At 35.7% G+C, this 24548-nt stretch overlaps 1 protein-coding gene across 1 annotated transcript; it reads right to left on the bottom strand.

Moving 5' to 3' along the window:
* Positions 1–11820: 11820 nt before the first annotated feature.
* Positions 11821–12258, bottom strand: LOC118838845 (60S ribosomal protein L31-like). The gene has a single exon (XM_036746220.1). The coding sequence runs from the start codon at positions 12232–12234 to the stop codon at positions 11857–11859; it is 378 nt and encodes a 125-aa protein (XP_036602115.1). The 5' UTR covers positions 12235–12258; the 3' UTR covers positions 11821–11856.
* Positions 12259–24548: the final 12290 nt, after the last annotated feature.

The following is a 24548-nucleotide window of genomic DNA, read 5'->3' as shown; positions in this document are numbered from 1 at the left end:
TACTACAAAACAGCAGTCATCAAAACTACTTGGTACTGGTTAAGAAAGAGAGTGCTTCATCAGTGGAATACATTGGGTACACAAGATGCAGAAGTCACCGACCATAGCAAACTACTCTTTGATAAAACCAAAGAATCCAGCTTCTGGGTTCAGAATTCACTATTTCATAAAAAACTGCTGGGAAAATTGGAAAATACTATGGCAGAAACTGGGCATAGGCCCATATCTTACACCATATACCAAAATAAAGTCAAAATGGGTACATGATTAAGGAATAAAGGCTGATACTATAAGCAAATTGGGAGAGCAAGGAATAGTTTACCTGTCAGATATATGGGAAAGGGAAGAATTCATGACCCAAAAGGAGATAGGGAACATTATAAAATGAAAAGTGGATAATTTTGATTATGCTGAACTGAAAAGTTTTTGTACAAAGCCAATGCAATAGAGATTAGGAGAGTAGCAGAAAATTGGGAGAAAATTTTTACAGTCAATGTCTCTGATAAAGGCCTCATATCTAAAATATACAGGGAACTGAGCCAACTTTTTAGAAATAAAAGTCATTCCTCAATTGAGAAATGGTCTAAGGATATGAACAGGCAATTTTCAGAAGAAGAAATTTAAAAAAAATCTATAGGCATATGAAAAATGCTCTAAATCACTATTAATTAGAGAAATGCAAATCAAAACAACTCTTAGGTACCATATATCTCCTGTCAGATTGGCTAACATGACAAAACAGGAAAATGATAAATGGTAGAGAGGATGTGGGAAAATTGGAATATTAGTACATCATTGGTGGAGTTGTGAACTGATCCAGCAATTTTTGGAAAGCGATTTGAAACTATGCCCAAAGGGCTATAAAAATGTGCATACCCTTTGACCTAGCAAAACCACTCCTGAGACTGTATCCCACAGAGATCACACAAGTGGGAGAGGGACCTGTATGCACAAAAATATTTATAGCTGCTCTTTTTGTGGTGGCAAAGAATTGGAAATCAAGGGAATGCCCATCAATTGGCGAATGGCTGAACAAGTTGTGGTACATGAATGTAATGGAATACTATTGTTCTATATGAAATGGGGAAGATACAGACTTCACAATAACCCGGAAAGATCTATATGATCTGATGCTGAGTGAGAGGAGCAGAACCAGGAGAACATTATACACAACCACAGACATATTGATTCTGTGATGACTAACTTTGATAGACTTGCCTCTCCTCAGCAATGCAAGGCTCAAAGACAACTCCAAAGGACACATGATGGAAAAAGCTAGCTACACCCAGAGAAAGAACTGTGGAGTATGAATGCAAACTATTTGCTCTCTCTCTTTTTTCCTCTTTTTTTTTTGGTTTTGTTTCTTCTTTCTCATGATTCATTCCATTGGTCATAAATCTTCTTTGCAACTTGACTATTGTGTACATAACTTTAATGTGAAGGTTTATGTAGAATCTCTATCAGACTGCATACCATCTTGGAGGGGGGTAGGGAGGGGAGGAAAGGGAAGAAAATTTGAAACTCAAGAATATGTAAAACTAAGTGTTGTAAACTAAAAATAACAAAAATCTGATTTAAAAAAAGAACTGATTAGAAACTAAATAATCTAATCCTAAAAATGAGTGGGTCAAAAACAAATCTTAGAAGCAATTAATAACTTCGTTCAAGAGAATGACAATAATGACACAACATACTAAAACTAATGGGATGCATGGAAAGCAATTCTTAGGGGAAGTTTTATAGCTTTGAATACCTCCATGGATAAAATAGAGAAAAAGGAGATCAATGAACTGGGCATGAAACTGAAAAAGATAGAAAAAGAACAAATTGAAAATCCCCAATTAAATATCAAATTAGAAATACTCAAAACCAAAGGAGAGATTAAGAAAATTGAAATCAAGAAAACCATTAAACTAATAAACAAAACTCTAAGTGCTGGATTTATGAAAAAAAAATTGATTAAGATTTGATCAACTTACTTTTAATTAAAGAAAGAATAAAACCAAATTACCACTATCAGTAATGAAAAGGGTGAATTCACACCCAATGAAGAGGAAATTAAAACAATAATTACGTATTATTTTATCCAGTTATATGCCCATGAATTTGATAATCTTAGGGAAATGGATGAATATTTACAAAATATAAATTGCCCAGATTAACAGAAGAGGAAGTAAAACTCCTAAATAATACTATTGCAGAATAAGACATTGAGCAAGCCATCAATGAACTCCCTATGAAAAATATCTCTAGGGCCAGACAGAATTACAAACAAATTCTATCAAACATTTAAAGAACAATTAATTCCCATACTTTATAGTCTATTTGGGAAAATAAGCCAAGAAGGAGTCCTGCCAAATTCTTCTTATGACATGAATATGGTACTAGTACTTAAACCAGAAAGAGTCAAAAAAAAGAAAGAAAATTATAGACCAATTTCCCTCATGAAAATTTATGCAAAAATTTTAAATAAAATATTAGCAAAAAAAATTACAGTAACTTATCATGTGAATAATACACAATGACAAGTTAAGATTTATTCCAGGAATACAAGTCTGATTCAATATTATGAAAAATACCAGCATAAATGATCATATCAACAATGAAGCTATCAGAAAACACATGATTGTCTCAATAGATACAGAAAAAGTGTTTGACAAAAACACAAAACTCCTTCCTATTAAAAACAATAGAAAGCATAGGAATAAATAAAGTTTTCTATAAAACTAAAAGTAACAGGTACTTGAAAGCATCAGCAAGCAATATTTGTATTGGGGATAAGCTAGATGCATTCCCAATAAGGTCAGGGGTGAAACAAGGATGTACATCATCACAACTACTATTCAATTTGGTACTAGAAATGTTAGCTGTAGCAATAAGAGAAGGAAAAGAAATTGAAGGAATTAGAATAGGCAAAGAAGAAACTAAGTTATCACTCTTTGCAGATGACATGATGATTTACTGAGAGAATCCTAGAAAATCAAGTAAAAGACTACTTGAAATAATAAACAACTTTAGCAAAGTTGCAGGATATAAAATAAACCCACAAAAATCCTTGGCATTCCAATATATTACTAATAAAATCCAACAGCAAGAGATAGAAAAGAAATTCCATTTAAAGTTACTGTAGACACTATAAAATAGTGTCTTTGGGAGACTACCTGCCAAGAAAAACTCAGGGCCTGTATGAACACAACTACAAAACACCTTTCACACAAATAAAGTCACATCAAAAAAAATGGAAAAACATCAGTTGCTCATGGCTAGGATATAATAAAAATGACAATAATGAGTAAATTAATTTACATATTCAGTGCCATACCAATCAAACTACAAAAAAATATTTTACAGAGCTGGATACAATAAAAACAAAAGCCATCTGCAAGAACAAAATGTCCAGAATATGAAGGAAATTAATGAAAAGAAATGCAAAAGAAGATGGCCTAGCCATACCAGATACTAAACTGTATTACAAAGCAGCAGTCATCAAAACTACTTCATACTGGCTGAGAAATAGAGTGGTGGATCAGTAGGTTAGGTTAGATACACAAGACAGAGTAATCAAGGACTATAGTGATCTACTCTTTGATAAACTCAAAGAGTACAGATTCTGGGTTAATAATTCACTATTTCCACTGCAGAACCCAGGGAACAGCAAAGGGAAGCAGGGCTTTAGCCCAGGACAACCTGGATGGTCACTGGGTAAGGTCTATCCAACAGAGCTGGGATTGGAGGGGAGTAGAGCCCAGCATGGGCTGCACCCAGACCAACCAGACTGGGGGCTGGGAAGAACAGGCCCTAGTGCCCTAAATCAGTGAGCTTTAGCAGTTACCAGACTTCTCAACCCACTATCACCAAAGACAACAGAGAAGGTTAGTGGGAAAAGCTGTGGGGAGTGAAAGGAATTCGGGTTTAGCCACCACCCCTGGGGCAGTGGAAGAAGTACAGCTACAGAACTATAGGTGCAGTTGCTTCTGGCCACAGGCCCACCTGGTGGGAGCAAATAAGTGGTGTATCAGAGTGGGAGTGCAGAGCCTGCTTAAGATCTGAGTCTGGTCCAAGCTGGTGGTTCTTGGGAGAGGAGAAGCCCTTGTGCAGCAGAGTTTGCTGTGTAGAAATATCTCTGAAAACAACAGCACAATCCCTCAAGCTTGGGACAAGGTACACTCTATTCTACAAGCAGTCATACCCTGACAAAAAATTCAAGGGTTAAGTAGTTGGCAAGGCAGTGAAAACAGATTCAGATTCAGACTCAGACTTTGGAATCTTTCTTTGGTCACAAAGTAGACCAAAACAAATAGCCAGAAGAAGTCAACAAAGTCAAAGAGCCTACATCAAAAGCCTCCAAGAAAAACATGAACTGGCCTCAGGCCATGGAAGAACTCAAAAAGGATTTGGAAAAACAAGTTAGAGAAGTAGAGGAAAAATTGGGAAGACAAATGAGAGTGATGTGGGAAAAACATGAAAAACAAGTCAATGACTTGCTAAAGGACACCCAAAAAAATACTGAAGAAAATAACACCTTATTTAATAGACTAACTCAAATGGCAAAAGAGCTCCAAAAAGCCAATAAGGAGAAGAATGCCCTGAAAGGCCAAAGTAATCAAATGGAAAAGGAGATCCAAAAGACCACTGAAGAAAATACTACCTTAAAAATTAGATTGGAGAATGTGGAAGCTAGTGACTTTATGAGAAATCAAGATACTATAAAACAGAACCAAAAGAATGAAAAAATTGAAGATGATGTGAAATATCTCATTTGAAAAACCTCTGACCTGGAGAATAGATCCAGGAGAGATAATTTAAAAATTATTGGACTACCTGAAAGCCATGATCAAAAAAGAGCCTAGATATCATCTTTCAAGAAATTATCAAGGAGAACTGCCATGATATTCTAGAGTCAGAGGGTAAAATAGAAATTGAAAGAATTCACCAATCACCTCCTGAAAAAGATCCCAAAATGAAAACTCCTAGAAATATTGTCGTCAAATTCCAGAGCTCCCAGATCAAGGAGAATATAATGCAAGCAGCCAGAAAGAAACAATTTGAGTATTGTGGAAACACAATCAGAATAACCTAAGATCTAGCAGCTTCTACGTTAAGGGATAGAAGGGCTTGGAATATGATGTTTTGGAGGTCAATGGAGCTAGGATCAAAACCAAGAATCACCTACCCAGCAAAACTGAGTATCATGCTCCAAGGCAAAATACAGATTTTCAATAAAATAGAGGACTTTCAAGTTTTCTCAGTGAAAAGACCAGAGCTGAATAGGAAATATGAATTTGAAACACAACAATTAAAAGAAGCATGAAAAGGTAATCAAGAGAAAGAAATCAAATGGGATGAACTGTTTTCTTTACATTCCTACATGGAAAGGTGATGTGTATAATTCATGAGACTTCATATTGGGGTAGCTAAAGGGAACATAAATACATGTGTGTGTGTATGTATATATATATGTATGCATATATATACACATATATATGTATATATATATTTGTGTGTATATACATGTATGTATATATGTATATGTGTGTGTGTGTATAGAAAGAGGGCACAGGGTGAGTGGAAAATGAAGGGATGATATCTAAAAGAAATAAAATCAAATTAAGGGTTGAGACAGGAATATATTGAGAGAGGGAGAAAGGGAGATATAGAATGGGGTAAATTATCTCACATAAAAGTGGCAAGAAAAAGCAGTTCTTTTGCAAGTGAAGAGGGGGCAGGTGAGGGGTAATGAGTGAATCTTGCTCTCATCCGATTTGACCTGAGGAGGGAATAACATACGTACTTAATTGGGTATCTTACCCCACAGGAAAGAAGGATGAAGAGGATAAAAAAGGGGGGATGATAGAAGGGAGGGCAAATAGTGGGAGGAGGTAATCAAAAGCAAACACTTTTGAAAAGGGACAGGGTCAAAGGAGAAAATTGGATAAAGTGCGATAGGATAGGAAGGAGCAAAATATAGTTAGGCTTTCACAACATGAGTATTGTGGAAGGGTTTTGCATAATGAGACACATGTGGCCTATATTGATCTGCTTGTCTTCTTATGTAGGATGGGTGGGGAGGAAGAGGGGAGAGAATTTGGAACTCAAAGTTCAAAAAAAATTTTTCTCATGCAACTAGGAAGTAAGATGTACAGGCAATGGGGCATAAACATCTATCTTGCCTTACAAGAAAGTAAGGGAAAAGGGGATGGGGGAAGTGGGGTGACAGAGGGGAGGATTGACTGGGGAATGGGGCAATCAGAATATATGCCATCTTGGAGTGGCGGGATGGTAGAAATGGGGAGTAAATTTGTAATTGAACCACTTGTGAAAATCAATGCTGAAAACTAAAAATATTAAATACATAACAAGAAAAAAAGAATTCACTATTTCACAAAAACTGCTGGGAAAACTGGAAAATAATATGTCAGAAACTGGACATTCATCAGTATTTTACACTGTATACCAAAATAAAGTCAGAATGGCTTTATCATTTAGGTATAAAGGTTGATATTATAAGCAATTTGGTAGAGCAAGGAATTGTTTACCTGTCAGACTTATGAAGAAGGGAAGAATTTATGACCAAAAAAGTGATTGAGATTGGTACAAAATGAAACATGGATAATTTTAATAATGTTAAATTCAAAATTTTTTTGTACAAACAAAGTCAATGCAAAAAAGATTAGGAGGGAAGCAGAAAATTAGGAAAGAATTTTTGCAACCAGTGTCTCTGATAAAGTTCTAATCTGTAAAATATGGAGGAACTGAGTAAAATTCATAGTAATACAAGTTATTCCCCAATTCAGAAATGGTCAAAGGATATAAACAGACAGTTTTCAGAGGAAGAAATTAAAGATATCTGTATCCATATGAAAAAATGCTCTAAATCAATATTGATTAGAGAAATGCAAATCAAAACAACTCTTAGGTACCACATTTCTCATGTCAGATTGGCTATCATAGTAAAACAGGAAATTCATAAATGCTGGAGAAGAGGTGAGAAGATAGGAGCACTGTTACATTGTTGGTGGAGTTGTGAACTGATCCAGCCATTCTGAAGAGCAATTTGGAACTACGCCCAAAGGGCTATAAAAATGTGCATACCCTTTGACCCAGCAATACCATTTCTAGGGATGCATCCCAAAAAGATTACCCATGTGGGAAAAAGACCTCTATGTACAAAAATAATTATACCAGCTCTTTTTCAGTGGCAAAGATGGGAGATGTCCATCAATTGGGGAATGGCTAAACAAGTTGTGTTATATGGATGTAATGGAATACTATTGTGTTATAAGAAATGAAGAGCAGACAGACTTCATTATAACCTGGACAGACTTACATGGTCTGATGCTGAGTGAGGAGAGCAGAACCAGTAGAATATTGTACACAGTTGCAGGCACACAGTCTCTGGGATGACTAACTTCGATAGAGTTGGCTCTTCTCAGCAATACAAGGTTCAAAGGCAGCTTCAAAGAACTCATGATGGAAAAAGCTATCTACATCCAGAGAAAGAATTACAGAGTCTGAATGCAGATTGAGGCAAACTATTTGCTCTCTTTTCCCCCCTTTTTTTGGTTTTGTTTCTTCTTTCTCATGATTCATTCCATTGGTTATGTCTTCTTTACAACTTGACTATTGTATAAAGAAATTTAATGCAAAGGTATATGTAGAACCTATATCGGATTATATACAATCTTGGTGGGGGATGTGGGAAGAGAGGGAGGGGGAGAAAATTGGAAACTCAAAAACATATGGAGCTGAGTATTGTAAAATAAAAATAAAAAAATTAAATTAAAAAAGGAAAAGGATGTATGCTTGAAACAAAATAATGAAAAAAAGGAGGAAAATGGAGTTAGTGAAACAGAGGACTTTCGAGTTTATCTAATGGAAAGAACAAAGTAGAAACTTTGAGTAGAAACTTTGAAAAACAAATATGGAAATAAAGAAAGATATAAAAAGGTAAACATGACTAAGCAATCATAAGAGAACAAGTAAGCATAAAACTTTCACGTAAAATCATGTATATATATATACACATATAGGTATCATAACAAATCACATCATAAAGTACTTCATGCTCATCAAGAGACTGAGGGAGCCTAATTAAACAGAAATACTAACAGTTCTGTTATTTTCTGATAATCTTTCTTTTTCAAAAAGATTATATTATACTAGGGAAATAAGGGGGAAGAAATGAGAAAATTATCTCACTTAATTGAGGTGTTCAACATTTATTTTTGTTTTTCCAGTTCACAGGCACCTGGAGAACAAGTCATAAAAGGATCCACTGAACAGCTTATGGATATTTTATCCTAGAGAAAATAAAGGTAATTCAGATGTGTTTTTAGAATTGGATGTATATGGCTATAATCTGATAACTTTTTATAAGATATGAAGGAATACTTCAACCAAGATTGATGAAATTAGAGAGCAATTAAATACTTGACCAGCCAAAAGGTCAGTCAATCCCAAATGTTTCTGTAAAAAGCAAGACATTCTCTAAGCAGTCTATCAAGGCAGGAAGCAGCACTGAGGACTTTGATACTTGACAGTCAAAAAGGGAGTCACATATAGAAAAAAAAATTACAACAATAACAACAAAGAACTGTCCCTTATTCCAGGCAAAGGGAGGGAGATTTCTCCCTTTCCCCTCTCTGCAAATACATGGCACCTTCCATCCCCATGACTAATGCAGAAAGAGACATTAAATCTAGCAAAAAGTGAGTCAATGCAAAAGATGTATGCAATTTTGAGAGTCAAAAGAGAGTTAGCTGTAACCACTGGCAGTTGAAATGAGAATAACAGGTTAAGGCAGCTTAGCTGAGCAACTTGCTTAGCAGAGAAGTTACACTTGGCAAGGGTAGAATATAGTGAGGCCCTACAGTCCTGGAAGCAGGAGTCAGCCATCTTAAATCCCATCCCTAAATGTATTCCTCAATATTTATACACTATGAGTATGCCTATTATTTTCACTGAAGTTCTGTATTAATCAGAGTATAGCCTAGGTTTAAAGGGGAAATAATTTTTTATTATTGTTTTTTATTTGCTATTTTTAGTTTTAAGCATTGATTTCCACAAGATTTTGAATTACAAATTTTCTCCAAATTTCTACCTTCCCCAACACTCAAAGATGGCATAAATTCTGATTGTCCCTTTCACCAGTCAGCCCTCCCTTCTGTCTGTCACCCCACTCTCCCCCTCCATCCCCTTTTCCCTTACTTTCTTGTAGGGCAAGATAGATTTCTATGCCCTGTTGCCTATATATCTTATTTCCCAGTTGCATGTGAAAACAACATTTTTTTTAAACAACTGCTTTTAAAACTTTGAGTTCCAAATTCTCTCCCCTCTTGCCTCCCCACCCACTCTCCCTAAGAAAGCAAGCAATTCAACATAGGTCACACATGTATCATTATGTAAAACCCTTCCACACTACTCATGTTGTGAAACACTAGCTATATTTTGCTCTCTCCTATCCAGTCCCCTTTGTTCAGTTTTCTCCCTTGACCTTGCCCCTTTTCAAAAGTGTTTACTTTTGATTACCTCCTCCCCCTATCTGCTCTCTCTTCTGTCATCCCCACTCCCTTTTAATCCCCTTCCTCCCTCCTTCCTATTTGGTAAGATACCCAATTGAGTGTGTATGTTATTCCCTCCTCAAGTCAAATCTGATGAGAGGAAGATTCATTCATTCCCCCTCACCTGCCCCCTCTTCACTTGCAACAGAACTGCATTTCCTTGCCACTTTTATGTGAGATAATTTACTTCATTCTATCTCTCCCTTTCTCCCTCTCTCAATATATTCCTCTCTCATTCCTTAATTTGATTTTTTTTAGCTATCATCCCTTCATATTCAACTCACCCTGTGCCCTCTGTCTATATATATATATATATATATATATATATATATATATATATATATATTTCCTTCAATCACCTTAATTCTGAGGTCTTATGAATTACACACATCATCTTTCCATGTAGGAATGTAAACAAAACAGTTCACCTTTAGTAGGTCCCTTATGATTTCTCTTTCTTCTTTATGTTTTCATGCTTCTCTTGATTCTGGTTTTTGAAGGTCAAATTTTCTATTCAGCTCTGGTCTTTAAAATGAGAAATCTTGACAGTTCTCTATTTTATTGAAAATCCATATTTTTCCTTGGAGAATTATAATCAATTTTTCTGGGTAGCTGATTCTTGGTTTTAATCCTAGCTCCATTGACCTCTGGAACATCATATTCCAAGCCCTTTGATCCCTTCATATAAAAGCTGCTAGATCTCATGTTATCCTGATTGTGTTTCCACAATACTCAAATTGTTTCTTTCTGGCTGCTTTCAGTATTTTGTCCTTCGCCTGGAGGATCTGGAATTTGGCAACAATATTCCTAGGAGTTTTCTTTTTGGGATCTTTTTCTAGAGATGATCAGTGGATTCTTTCAATTTCTATTTTACCCTCTGGCTCTAGAATATCAGGGCAGTTCTCCTTCATAGTTTCTTGAAAGATGATGTCTAGGCTCTTTTTTTGATCGTGGCTTTCAGGTAGTCCAATAATTTTTAAATTATCTCTCCTGGATCTATTTTACAGGTCAATAGTTCTTCCATTTTTTCATTCCTTTGGTTCTGTTTCACAATATCTTGATTTCTCATAAAGTTGTTAGCTTCCACTTGCTCCAATCTAATTTTTAAGGTGGTATTTTCTTCAGTGGTCTTTTGTACCTCTTCCATTTTGCTAATTCTTCCTTTCAAGGTATTCTCCTCATTGGCTTTTTGGAGCCATTTGCCATTTGAGTTATTCTATTTTTTAAGGTATTATTTTCTTCAGTATTTTTTTTGTATCTCCTTTAGCAAATCATTGACTTGTTTTTCATGGTTTTCTCACATCACTCTCATTTCTCTTCCTAATTTTTCCTCTACTTCTCTAACTTGCTTTTCCAAATCCTTTTGGAGCTCTTGCATGGCCTGAGACCAGTTCATGTTTTTCTTAGAGGCTTTTGATGTAGGTTCTTTGACTTTGTTGACTTCTTCTGGCTGTATGCCTTGGTCTTCTTTGACAGAAAAAAAAATGATTCCAAAGTTTGTCTGAATCTGAGACTATTTTCACTTCCTGTTCATGTTCCCAGCCAACTACTTGACCCTTGAGCTTTTTGTGAGGGTATGGCTGCTCCTAGAGTAGAAAGTACTTTGTCCCGAGCTTGAGTGGCTGCACTGCTATTTGCAGAGCTACTTCTACACAGCAAGCTCTTCCACACCAGTATTCCTTCTCCCACAAGAGCACCAACCAGGACTGTGGCCCAGATCCAGGCAGGGCAAAGCAGGCTTTGCACTCCCGCTCTAATCTGCTGCTTAATTCCTCCCACCATGTGGGCCTGGGGCTGGAAGCAACTGTAGCTGTAGCTCTGGAAGCAGCCTCTGAGCTGCACCACCTCAGCCACCCACAGGGCAGTGGCCCACCATGGACTCCTTTCACTCTGTGTCCCAGCAGCTTTTCCGACTAAACTTCTCTATTGTCTTTAGTGTTTGTGGGTTGAGAAGTCTGGTAATTGCCACAGGTTATTGATTCGGGGCACTACGCCTGTTCCACCTGGTTCCTGGTCTGGTTGGTGCTGGCAGAGCCCAAACTGGGCTCTGCTCTGCTCCCAGCTCTGTGTGATAGATTCTTCTCAGAGACCAACCAGGCTGTCCTGGGCTTGAGCTCTGTTTCCCTTTGCTATTGTGTGGGTTCTGCAGCTCTAGAATTTGTTCAGAGCCATTTTCATAGGTGTTTGGAGCAACCTGGGAGGGAGCTTAAGCAAGTCTCTGATTTCTAGCTGCCATCTTTTTTTTTTTTTTTTTTACTAGTTGACATTTTATAACTTTATTTAAACGAAGTTCAATTTAGTTTTCATCCACATTGACTGTCTGTAAGCTTTTGAAAGTGGTGACAGGTACATAAGTAACCAAGGTATACAGCTTGTTAGGTGAATCTTCATCCTCATTGCGTTTCCTGGACAAACGCACTCGGATACGGTATGGGACATTCCTTATTCCTTTGGCCCAAACAGCTTTGTTGAGTCTGGTGTCAATGCGTACATCTGGAGTTCCCATTTCTTTCATGGCAAATTTGCGAATTTCCTTCAGAGCCCGGGGAGCTCGCTTTTTGAATCCTACTCCATGAATCCTCTTGTGAATGTTGATGGTATACTCCCTGGTCACCACCTCTTTGATGGCGGAACGTCCCTTTTTTTTCTCTCCACCTTTCTTCACGGGAGCCATCCTGCCTGGGACCAGGTCGGAAAGGAAGGGCCTCTAGCTGCCATCTTGACTCCACCTCCATGTTATTACTCTTACAATGCCATCTTATTAAATGCTTTTTTAAGCTAATTGTGCCAAAAGACTGACAATCACACACAAGTGGTGTCTCATGAGCTACAATTTTTGTACCCTAAATATCTTAAAGCTGGAGTTGCCACTCCCTTGGAGGATTCAATCAGCAAGTTCAAGTTAGGAGGCACAACACCAAAGGGCTGCACATTAAGAAAACTGATGATCAGAATAATGTGAATTGGATGACTCAGATTATCACAGAATTCTTTTGATTATTTCTCAGAGACCTCATTAACAGATGTTATTTCTTTTTATACTCAGGCAGTTTCCATGTCCCCTTTCCCTTAATTTTCAATTAGTATTCCACTCAAAAGCCATATTGCAAAATCATCCATAAATCAATCAATAAGCATTTATCAATTATCTATGTGACAGGCACTATGCTAAGTGTTTAGGATAAATGCACAAAAACAAATCAGCATCAGCCCTTTATTCTGTTGATGGAGAATGAACACAAACTAGTATGTGGAAAATAAATATAAGATAAATTGGGGTAGGGACACTAGCAGCTGGGATGATAAGAAAAGACTCAGTGAAGAAGGTGGCACTTAATCAGATGCTTGAAAGCTTCAAGGGATTGTAAGAATTAGAGCTCAGGAGGGAGAACTTTCCAGATATAGAGAACTGTTGATGAAGAGGTACAATGATGGGAAATAAAATATCTTTTTTTTTCTCTTTTGTGATTAGAATGAGTCCTCAGTCTCTGTCTCTCTCCATATATATGTTATATGTGTGTGTGTGTGTGAGTGTGTGTGTGTATGTGTATATATATGTATATATATGTATGTAGGCATGCATGTATATCTCCACATATATATGTATATATGTGTATATATATGTATACATACATGTGTGTATATGTGTATATACACACATACATGCATACACACAGATATGTAACAATATCTCCTTATGTTTCTTAGAAAAGCAAAGCATTTTGTTTACTGATTTCTGTTTTGTCTTATGACTTATTGTTTCCATTCAATGATGAACCCTTGTCCTAAATTTTTTAACATCCTGACTACTCTATTTGTTTCTGTTTCTGGCAGTTCTTTTGTGCATCCATTGACTAGATTGGTCTAGTCCTTTAAGTTCATTAAGCAGCCATGGTGGACACTCACCTGAATTTCTCCTTGATTGACATCTATAATGAAGATTTTTGAGTTCCGAGTTGGTTGTTTCCTTCACAACTGAAAACAGAAAACCCAGGAACATTTCAATTTTTAAAATTCCTCATCATCTTATCGCTTGATATATTATTAGTTTGGAAATATACTCTTCTGTCCAGGCTGGATTATAAACATTTAAACTTTATTTCACTTACAATGTGTTTCCTAGTAATGAGTACATTTCTGGCTACTTGTAAAGTCATAGTATATCTGTTTCTAAAGTATCAAACAGATTTGTGATTAGGAAAAATAAATTTATTAATCTCTAAATCAGCCATGTATCCTCAAATAAATTTAGCCATAAGATGGCAGTATTATGTTACCACTTCCTTAATTATATCTTGTACTGTCTACGTCCATGTTTATGAGCACATTCCTACTATATGCTATAAATATTGACTCATGCACACTTACAAATCTCTGCCTACATATGGAGGTTCACACCTACCTAAATGTCCTTGGCATTGTAATATTACTAGTAATAATTCACAACCATATAAGAACAAACATGGCTATATTTCATAGCTGTGATAAAGCTCCAAATTATGTTGCATTGTGAGATATCTGAATGATGAAACAAAGATATTAAAAGGATTGTCTTTGAAAAAACTAATTATAACTGAATTTGCACATTTCAACAATAACCCCAAAGACTCAGTCCTTAGAATTCTACATTTATTATCACTACTCCTTGATTCTCCATAATATCATTTTTTCAAAATTCTAAGAATGCCAATGAATCAGTAATATATTTTATTGAACAAAAAATTCTCCCAGAAGAGATCTCTTGGAAAAAAAAGGAAGCAAGTTACTTGTCATTGGTTTAGCTTTAAGAAACCATGAAGCTAATTGCAGAGTATACAGGCAGCGGACTTTCGTTAAGTATTTTTTCTGGATATATATTAATATATGATACTTCAATGGGTGTGTGTGTGTGTGTGTGTGTGTGTGTGTGTGTGTGTGTGTGTGTTTAGGCTGATAATTTATCATGGATAGACCTGTATTATGTCATATTCACTTTTCTTCTCAACTATTAAGCAATAGAGTATCAAAGTATCAGTATAGAGAAGGAAAAAAAGGAGTTTCCTCTACTTACATTAAATTCCATTTATACTCCTCTCTTCATACTTCAGAAATACCTATGAATCTTTTGGTATGGATTTAGATTTCAAACTGAGTGAGTATATATTTTTATTTTCTTGCAAGATTGTTAATGAATGCTTTATGCTTTTTAGACATGCCTTTGAGTGGGTGGGTTATAAAAGAAAAAATTTAAGAGTTGTGAGTTCTTTTATATTACTTGTATTGTACTCCCTCCTGCATCTAAGTACTGTGCTAACTTTTTTTCTGTTTTAAGGTTTTAAATTTATCACTTCAAAGTTCACCAGGGATGATGATATAGCTGCTATCCTTGGTGATAATGCAAAATATGTAAAGTTGGCTTTGCAGGAGATAATGTCCCTTGGGTCCCTTCTCCTGTCTTTTGGGTGTGATAATTCACATGTGCCAAACAACAGCTATATGGGGTTTGAGGAGCAGAGAAAGAAAAGTATTATGACCTAGAAATACCTCTACTGAAGTCAGAAGACATGGAGAAGCTCTCACACCATATTTTTTTTACAATGAACTATCTGCTATCTGAAGAGAGCCAACAGAAATGGGTAACTTAGAGAATGTTTGAGATCTTTGACACAAAAGACATTTATGTTGCAATCAAGTTTGTGCTGTCTCTTTATGATTTTGATAATACCACTCATATTGTAATGTACTTTTGTGATTGTATGACTCACACTGTGCCCACCTATCAAGGTATTATGGTTTTTCATGTCATCCTGTGTATGGATCTGGCTAGCTGTGACTTGAGAAGATCATGAAGATCTTGCTAACAGAAGTTGTAGCTCCCCTACTATGTCTGAGGGAAATAGTCTATAACATAAAAGAAAAACTATATAATGTTGACCTATACTTTGAACAGGAAATGATAACTGCTACATCCAGCTCTGATTTTGAAAAGAGATATAACTTTATCTGTTTGTCATGTTATCTCTGTGGGCAATGAGTGGTTCAAGTTCTCATAAGTTCTCTTAGAACCACTTTTTTTGGTATGGGATCCTAGAGTATCCATATTACAACCTTCTACTCAATTATGAAAGGTGGTATTGACATCTGCATCAGATTTGTATGCCCATTCAATTTTGCCTGTTTGTTCCACTTTTTGCCCATCCGTTGCTGAAAAGATGCAGGATGTAATAGTCCTAATCCCTTTCGCAATGAAAACCAAAGTCATTGCACCACTGTCGTGTTAATGTCATTAAAGATCTTCCCCATCCATCAAATAAGGCCTTACTTGCACCCTTTATTTACTAGGTACAAAGCCACAGGTCCATATCCTTTCACTAACTAGGCATGAGGCCCCAGGCCCACACACTTCTGCTACTTAGATCACAAGAGTTATGAAGTCCTCAGGGCCCAAAGGAGAGCTGCTAAGACCAGAGCCTATTGTATGTGCACTGAGTTCTAGCCAATCAGATGTCAGCTAGAACTGTATATAAAGAGAGCCCAGAGTGTGAGAGAAGCAGAATTGAGAAGCAGACATCAAGAAGACACTGAGGCAGCAGATATCAAGAAGATATTGAAGAGCTAACATTGAGAGACCAGACATTGAGAAAGAGAGCCAGTGTCAAGAGAGACTGCAGAGCAGAGAGTGCACACCAGAGAGTGCAGACCAGAGAGCTGTGGAGATCAAAAAGTTGAGAATTTATAGCATCAAGAGATTGGAGAACTGAGAATCCAGAGAATACAGGAGACTCCAAGGACTCTGAGAACTGCAAAGGCTTTCAGAACTTTGGGAGAGGATGCAGGCAAGCAGCAGTTAGGATCCATGAGTGAATGTTTATGGGAAAGCCCTAGCAGGTGGGATGGCTGCAGGATGACTTGGCTCCTTACTATAATACTGTGTTATAATTTCCTTGTTGCTACATTGAGGTGGGCTTTGGAATATAATTACTGCTATATCATATAGGAATGACTGGTCCTGGGATTGTATACTCTGGTGTCTAAATAAACGTTATATGTCCTCTGCCATCTATCCAGAGAGTTTTTCATACTTTGCGATTCTCAACCATACAGGCATGTTCACGGTCATCCTCGAGGTCATGAATCTTGCCTTACTGATACAACCACCTGAGAAAATCTTTCTGGACTGAAGTATCAAATCTGGCCTCTCTGTATACCTTCCAGCAGATATAGATAAGCAAGCAGGAATATGACAAATCTAGGCCTTCTATTGTCCATCACTATTATTTCTAATCTAATAATAAACAATTTGGGGGTTTGATTTGGTTTAGTCAAAGCATGTGAAATGATCATTGCTTCTATAAAAAGATGAAATTATCATGGAATTATATTTTATCTCTCTGCCTATCTATATATCTGTCTGTCTGTCTATCTATCTATCTATCCATGCCTGATTCATAATTTAAAAAGGTGAAAGTGAGTGATATTATAAGAATGTTGACATCTAATGTCCCCACAGTCCTACAAGGCATCTTTAGAATTCTGATTTGACAGTTTTATACTATTTCACATAGTTTATAATGCATTTTTACAAGTAATTTCTTGTAACTTTGTGGGCTGTCCTGCTCTAAAAATAAAGTGCTAATTATAAAAATCCAGACAACCAGGGGTAATATTCCTTATGTATAAAATATGTGGTCCTTTAAAATATTTTTGTATCTTCTGCTTTAATGCTTGTTTGTCTTTATTTATAAAGTCATAAACTACCTAGAATTTTTTCCTCCTTACCCCCTCATGTACATGTAAGAGAAAATTTTTTACAATTGCTTGGAAATTCAATGAGATTAGTGTCAGAACTTGGGGGAGGGGATGAGTTTTTCCTAAACATTGAATTAAGATCATTTTCAATTAAAGTTCACACATTAAGAAAAAAATAATTCTAGGGGTCAGAGCCAAGATGGCCATGTGAAAATAGTGTCTTAGTGGACCTTTCTCACAACTTCTGTCAGATTCCCCCAAAAAAGTGAATCTGAGCAGATTTGAGAGAGTTAGAAGTCACTAGCAGTCTGAGTGGGGCAAATTTCCAAGCCAGGAGATTCTGAAAGGTTGACAGGGATGGATTTGTTGGCTGGGGGAGCACTCAGCATGCAGAACTGCACCAGACAGCACCAAAGCGGGAACAGCTGCAGAAAGCAAACAGCTAGACAGTATGAGAGAAAGCTGGGGGCCTGAAACTGGCAGAGATCCCCAGGCCTCTGAATACAGGACAGGAGTCTGTCAAAGTGACAAGAGGCAGCAGTGCACCATAAACAATGAAGCAATATCATTGTTTAACATACATGCACTAAGTGGTATGGCATGCAAATTCCTAGAGGAGAGGTAGAGGGAGTAACAGGAAGAAATAGACAGCAAAACTCTAATAATTGGAGACCTCAACCTCCCACTCTCCAAGCTAGATAAATCTAAATTCAAAATAAACAAGAAAGAAGTTAAGGATGTGAACAGAATTTCAGAAAAGGAAGATACGATAGACCTCTGGAGAAAACTGTATGGGGACAAAAAGGAATATACTTTCTTCTTAGTGGTGCATGGCAACATACTCAAAAATTTAGTATGTACTAGGGTATAAAAACCTCAAAATCCAGTGCAGAAAGGCAGAAATAGTCAAAGCATCTTTTTCAGATCACCATGCAATAAGAATTATTTATTTCATAAAGAACCATGGAAAAAAATAAGCTAAAATCATTTGGAAACTAAATAATCTAATTCTAAAGAATGACTGGGTCAAAGAACAAATCATAGAAACAATTAATAACTTCATTCAAGAAAATGACAATAACAAGACAACATACCAAAACTTATGGGATGCAACAAAAACAGTTCTTAGGGGAAGTTTTATATCTCTAAATGCTTACATGAGTAAAATAGAGAAAAAGGAGATAAATGAATTTGGCACGAAACTGAAAAACCTAGAAAAAGAACAAATCACAAATCCCCAATTAAATACCAAATTATAGATACTGAAAATCGAAAGAGAGATTAACAAAATTGAAATCAAGAAAACTATTGAAATAAATAAAACAAAGTGCTGATTTTATGAAAAGAAATTGATAAACCTTTGCTCAATTTGATTAAAAAAAGAAAGAAGAAAATCAAATTATCATTGTAAAAAATGAAAAGGGTTAACTCACCTACAATGAAGAGGAAATTAAAATACTAATTAGGAATTATTTTGCCCAATTGTATGCCCACAAATTTGACAACCTCATGGATATGGACGAATAGCTACAAAAATATAAATTGCCCAGGTTAATAGAAGAGGAAACAAAATACCTAAATAACACCATCTCAGAAAAAGAAATTGTGCAAGCCATCAATGAACTCCCTAGGAAAAAATCTACAGGGTCAGATGGTTTTACATGTGAATTTTATCAAAAAGCTAAAGAACAATTAATTTCTATACTTTATATAAACTATTTGAGAAAATAGGTGAAGAAGGAATTCTAACAAATTCTTTTTATGACACAAATATGGTAATAATACCTAAAGCAGGAAGAGTCAAAACAGAGAAAGAAAATTATAGACCAATTTCCCTAAGGAATATTGATGCAAAAATTTTAAATAAAATTTTAGCAAAAAGATTGCAACAACTTATAAGAAGAATAATACACTATGACCAGGTAAAATTTATTCCAGGAACACAAGGCTTGTTCAATATTAGAAAAACTATCATCATAATTGATCATATCAACAACAAAAACTAGCAGAAAACATATGATCATCTCAATAGATGCAGAAAAAGGCTTTGACAAAATACAACACTCATTCCTATTAAAAACATTAGGAAGCATAGGAATAAATGAAGCCTTCTTTAAAATTGTAAATAGCATTTACTTAAAACTATCAACAAGCATTATTTATAATGGGGATAAGTTAGATTCATTCCCAATAAGATCAGGGGAGAAACAAGGATGTCCGGTATCACCCCTACTATTCAATTTGCTACTAAAAATGTTAGCTGTAGCAATAAGAGAAGAAAAAGAAATTGAAGGAATCAGTATAGGCAAAAAAGAAACTAAATTATCACTTTTTGCATATGATATGATGATTTATTTAGAGAATTCTAGAGAATCACGTAAAAAACTACTTGAAATAATAAATAACTTTAGCAAAGCTGCAGGATATAAAATAAAACCACCTAAATCCTCAGCATTCCTATACATTACTAACAAAGCCCAACAGCAAGAGATAGAAAGAGAAATCCCATTAAAAGTTATTGTAGACATTATAAAATATGTAGGAGTCTATCTGTCAAGACAAACTCAGGGCCTATATGAATGTAACTATGAAACACTTTTCATGCAAATAAAGTCAGATCCAAATAAATTCAAAAATATCAGTTGCTCATGGTTAGACTGAGCTAATATAATAAAAATGACAGTTTTACCTAAATTAATTTATCTATTCAGTGCCATACCAATCGAACTGCAAAAAAATTATTTTACAGAGCTGGATAAAATAATAACAAAATTCATCTGTAAGAACAAGAGGTCTAGAATATCTAGGGAATTAAAGAAAAGAAATGCTAGTGAAGGTGGCCTAGCCATAGTAGATATTAAACTGTACTACAAAGCAGCAGTCATCAAAACTACCTGTTAATGGCTAAGAAACAGAGTGGAGGATCAGTGGAATAGAATAGGTACACAAGACACAGTGGTCAATGACTATAGCATTCTACCCTTTGATAAACACAAAGAATCCAGCTTCTGGACTAAGAATTCACTATTTCACAAAAGCTGCTGGGAAAATTAAGAAATAGTAGGGCAGAAACTGGGCATAGACCAATACCTTATACCATATGCCAAAATAAAGTCAAAATGGGTTCATGATTTAGGAATAAAGGTTGATACTATAAGCAATTTGGGAGAGCAAGGAACAGTTTACCTATCAGATTTATGGAATGGGAAAGAATTCATGACACAACAAGAGACAAAGAGCATTAAAAATGCAAAATAGGTAATTTTGATTATGTCAAATTGAAATGTTCTTCTGTAAACAATGCCAATGCAACAAAGATTAGGAGAGAAGTAGAAAATTGGGAGAAAATCTTTACAATTAGTGTCTCTGATAAAGGCCTCATCTCTAAAAGACAGAGGAGATGCAGCCAAATGTATAGGAATACAAGTCAATCCCCAATTGAGAAATGGCCAAAGGCTATGAACAGGCAGTTTTCAGAGGAATAAATTAAAGACATCTATAGGAATATGAAAAAAAATGCTCGAAATCACAACTGATTAGAGAAATGCAAATCAAACCAACTCTTAGGTACCACATCTCTCCTGTCAGAGTGTCTAAAATGACAAAACGGAAAAATGATAAATGCTGGAGTGGAAGTGGTTAAATTGGAACATTGTTACATTGCTGGTGGAGTTGTGAACTGATCCAGTCATTCTGGAGATCAGTTTGGAACTATACCCAAAAGGCTATAAAAATCTGCATACCCTTTGACACAGCAATACACTTCTAGGGTTTTATCTCAAAGAGATCACACAAGTGGGGAAAGGATCCATATGTACAAAAATATTTATAGCTGCTCTTTTTGTGGTGGCAAAGAATTAGAAATCAAGGGGGTGCCCATCAATTAGGGAATGGTTGAACAAGTTGCGGTATGTGAAGGTAAGGGAATACTACTGTGCTATAAGAAATGGGGATGATACAGACTTCATAATAACCTGGAAAAACCTACATGATATAATACTGAGCGAGGGGAGCAGAACCAGGAGAACATTATACACAACCAGAGATATATGGATTCTTTGATGACTAACCCTGATAGACTTCGCTTGTCTCAGCAATACAAAGTGCAATGACAACTACAAAGGACTCATGATGGAGAGGGCTATCTACATCCAGAGAAAGAACTATGGAGTGCAGTACAATTGCAGATTAATGCATACTTTATGCTTGCCTTTCCCTCCCTGCCCCTCCTTTTTTCTCTTTTGTTTTTGTCTTTGTTTTTTTTTTTTGGTTGTGTGTCTTCTTTCTCATCATTCATTCCATTGATCATGATTCTTCCTTACAACTTGACTATTGTGTAAATAAGTTCAATGTGAAGTTATGTGTAGAAGATATATCAGATTCCATGCCTTCTTGGGGAGGGAGACGGGAAGGAGAGGGGGGAAAGAAAATCTGGAACTCAAAGTTATATGGAACTGAGTGTTGTGAACTAAAAATAAAAAAAAAACAACAAACCTCTTAATTGTAAATAAAGAAAAAAAATAATTCTAAATGGAATTTTATTTTTTACCTTTTATGAGAGGTCTTTCTTGATCTCCAGCTGCTACTACTTTCTCCCCTAGAATAACCATGTTTTGTTTTCATGTTTATTTAATATATGCTTATAAGTGCATATGTGCAGAGATTGTTTAAATTTTATATTTGTATCCACAAGAGCTACCACAATATCTACTGGGCACTTAATGCTTACTTATTGATTGATTGGTTTTAAAATGCCCAGGGCTTGGTTCTTTGCATTTAAGAGGCTGGGTCATAATTATTAGGTTGTTGAAGCTAAGAAAAGACCATTGAAACAATCACTGAAAGTCAAAATATTTTTCTTGTTTAAGTTATCTACATAAAGAATAGCTTTGTATATGTGCCTTATGCTAAAGTACTGGACCAAGAGATTTGTAAGTGAATACAAGTCTGAATTTAACTTTACCTACCAAAAGGCACACCTACCAACAGTCTCCCGTGACATATAAAGAAGCAAATTCTGGCAGAGGATAATGGATTCTACCTTGATCAAACTATAGACATTCTTGAGAAAGTTGATTCCATGGAAGGAGGAAGTCATAACGATACTTTCTGAAAAATTATGAACTGGGGCTGTGCAGGGGAATACTTCCTTTCTCATGTCTTCAAGTGTATGTCTTCAGCTCCCCCTGACCAGGGCAGTCCTACTGTTCAAGCATCAATTTCTTCTCTTTAAAAACATAATAAACAAAATGAAATTAACAAAACAAAAAATCCAAACCTCTCTGGGTTTGCTGTCTTCCAGATAGCTTATCCTTCTTTGCTACCTCTTGCCTTTCCTGTCTACACCTCAACATGCATTTCAATGAATCCAGAACTACTTTTCTTCAGGAATCTCTTTTAGTGACCTATCTAATTTGTTTCTTGTTCTTCCATAATGTTCCATACAATTAATAAGATCACAGAATCATAGAATTCAATTCAATCAATCAACAAGAATTTAATGAAGTTAGCTTCATTAATGAAAATGAAGTTAGACATTATGATAAACTGGTAGTTTTTATTTTTATTTAAAGTGTTGATTAAATATAAATTGCCCTCTCCTAAATTATTATATCAATCAATCCACAAGCGTTAATTAATCACATACTATTTCTAGCACTGGGCTAGAAGCTGGGATAAAATGACAAAAATAGACAGTCCTTTGCCCTCCGTGCTTTTCTATGCTATTATAGAGCATTGTTTATTTGATATGCTTGCTGTTGTTCTTTTCTGTTTAATATCCTTTATAAACTAGCTTCATCAAACATTTCCATTATTATTATATAGTCATCCCTTCTACAAATTCTATAGACTAGCCATATTGCATTCTTAATATTCTTCATATATGGCTTGACATCCTCCATTTCCGTGACCTTTGCCTTGGCTATTCCTCACATTTAGAAAATATTTCCTCCACACCTCTGTCTCTTTTAATCTTTCCTGAACTCCAAGGCTTTTTCTCCAGGAGGCCTTTCCAGCATTAGCATATTTAGCACTTTCTCTCCTCCAGGGACTATTATTCATCCATTTACTTATTACATACCTATATCTATCTATCCATGTATATACTTACATACACACATGTACACATACACCCATACATTTGTCTTATTTTACCCAATAGAATGTAAAATCCTTGATGCCAGGAAATGTTTCATTTTTGTCTTTGTATCCCCAGGACTAAGCACTGTGTCTAGTACACAGGAGGTAATTAAAACTTACTGCTTGATTGGATTGTGATGAATATCACAATATAGGTAGAGGCATTTCATATTCACTAAGCCTAAAATAAGCTGGCTAGTACACTCACTATTCAGATATTCTTTCTCCTGCATTTGCAACATCTAGATTAAACTCACCATTCCTTTCTTGAACACTGTCTAGTAGAAAAAAGAGAGAGATAATTTCATTACACATCAAGACTTATGTGTTGTGTGGTAAGAAATTAAAAGGAACTATGGCTATAGTAAGTGCTTTTGAAATTTCCTTTTTACACAGAGGTTAGAAAAAAGAGCCTTCTTTACTAAAATACATTACTGTTGGCAATAAATTTTTACAGTTTTTACCAAGATGCTTAGCAGGCTTTTAGAGGAAGAAAGAATTGAAGGAAGGAAGGAAGGAAAGAAGGAAGGAAAAAAGGAATGAAGGAAGCAGGGAAGGGGAAAGAAGGAAGGAAGGTGGGAGGGAGGAAAGATAAAAGGAAGGAAAGAGGAAAAGCAGAAAGGAAGAAAAAGGAAGATCTTCATTCATTGATTTTTATGTCTCCTGATTAGGCTTCTTTAATAAAAGCTAAACATTGAAATAATAAGTAAGTGAAATTTAAACTCATTAATTCATTAGCAAAAAATAAAATGCATTAAGTTTAAATTGCAGACTACTGACTCAATTGCAGCTATAGAGAAAATATGGGAGCATTACAAGACTTAGCTTTTGCTTGTTTCTGATGAACTCACTAATCCTTTGAAGTTGCACCTAACAAAGAGTGCTTGATTGTGAGTGGAATTCCCAGATAATAGTGTCCAGGGAATAGAAAAGTAAGTGAAGTGATTCTCTCTGTGGTACTTAAAGGGGATGTGTAAATACACTATTGGACAATGAAGAAAACCAATTTCCACACTGAGAGAAGAGTTTCATGACAACCTTTTCATCATGACCTGTGTAAAAATGAATTTTATTCTTACATTCAAATATCACAATATATCTATCATAAACCACATTGCA

The sequence above is a fragment of the Trichosurus vulpecula genome, chromosome 2 (genome assembly GCF_011100635.1).
Source record: "Trichosurus vulpecula isolate mTriVul1 chromosome 2, mTriVul1.pri, whole genome shotgun sequence".
Lineage (NCBI taxonomy): Eukaryota > Metazoa > Chordata > Mammalia > Diprotodontia > Phalangeridae > Trichosurus > Trichosurus vulpecula.
This window is presented reverse-complemented; position numbering and strand designations above follow the sequence as displayed.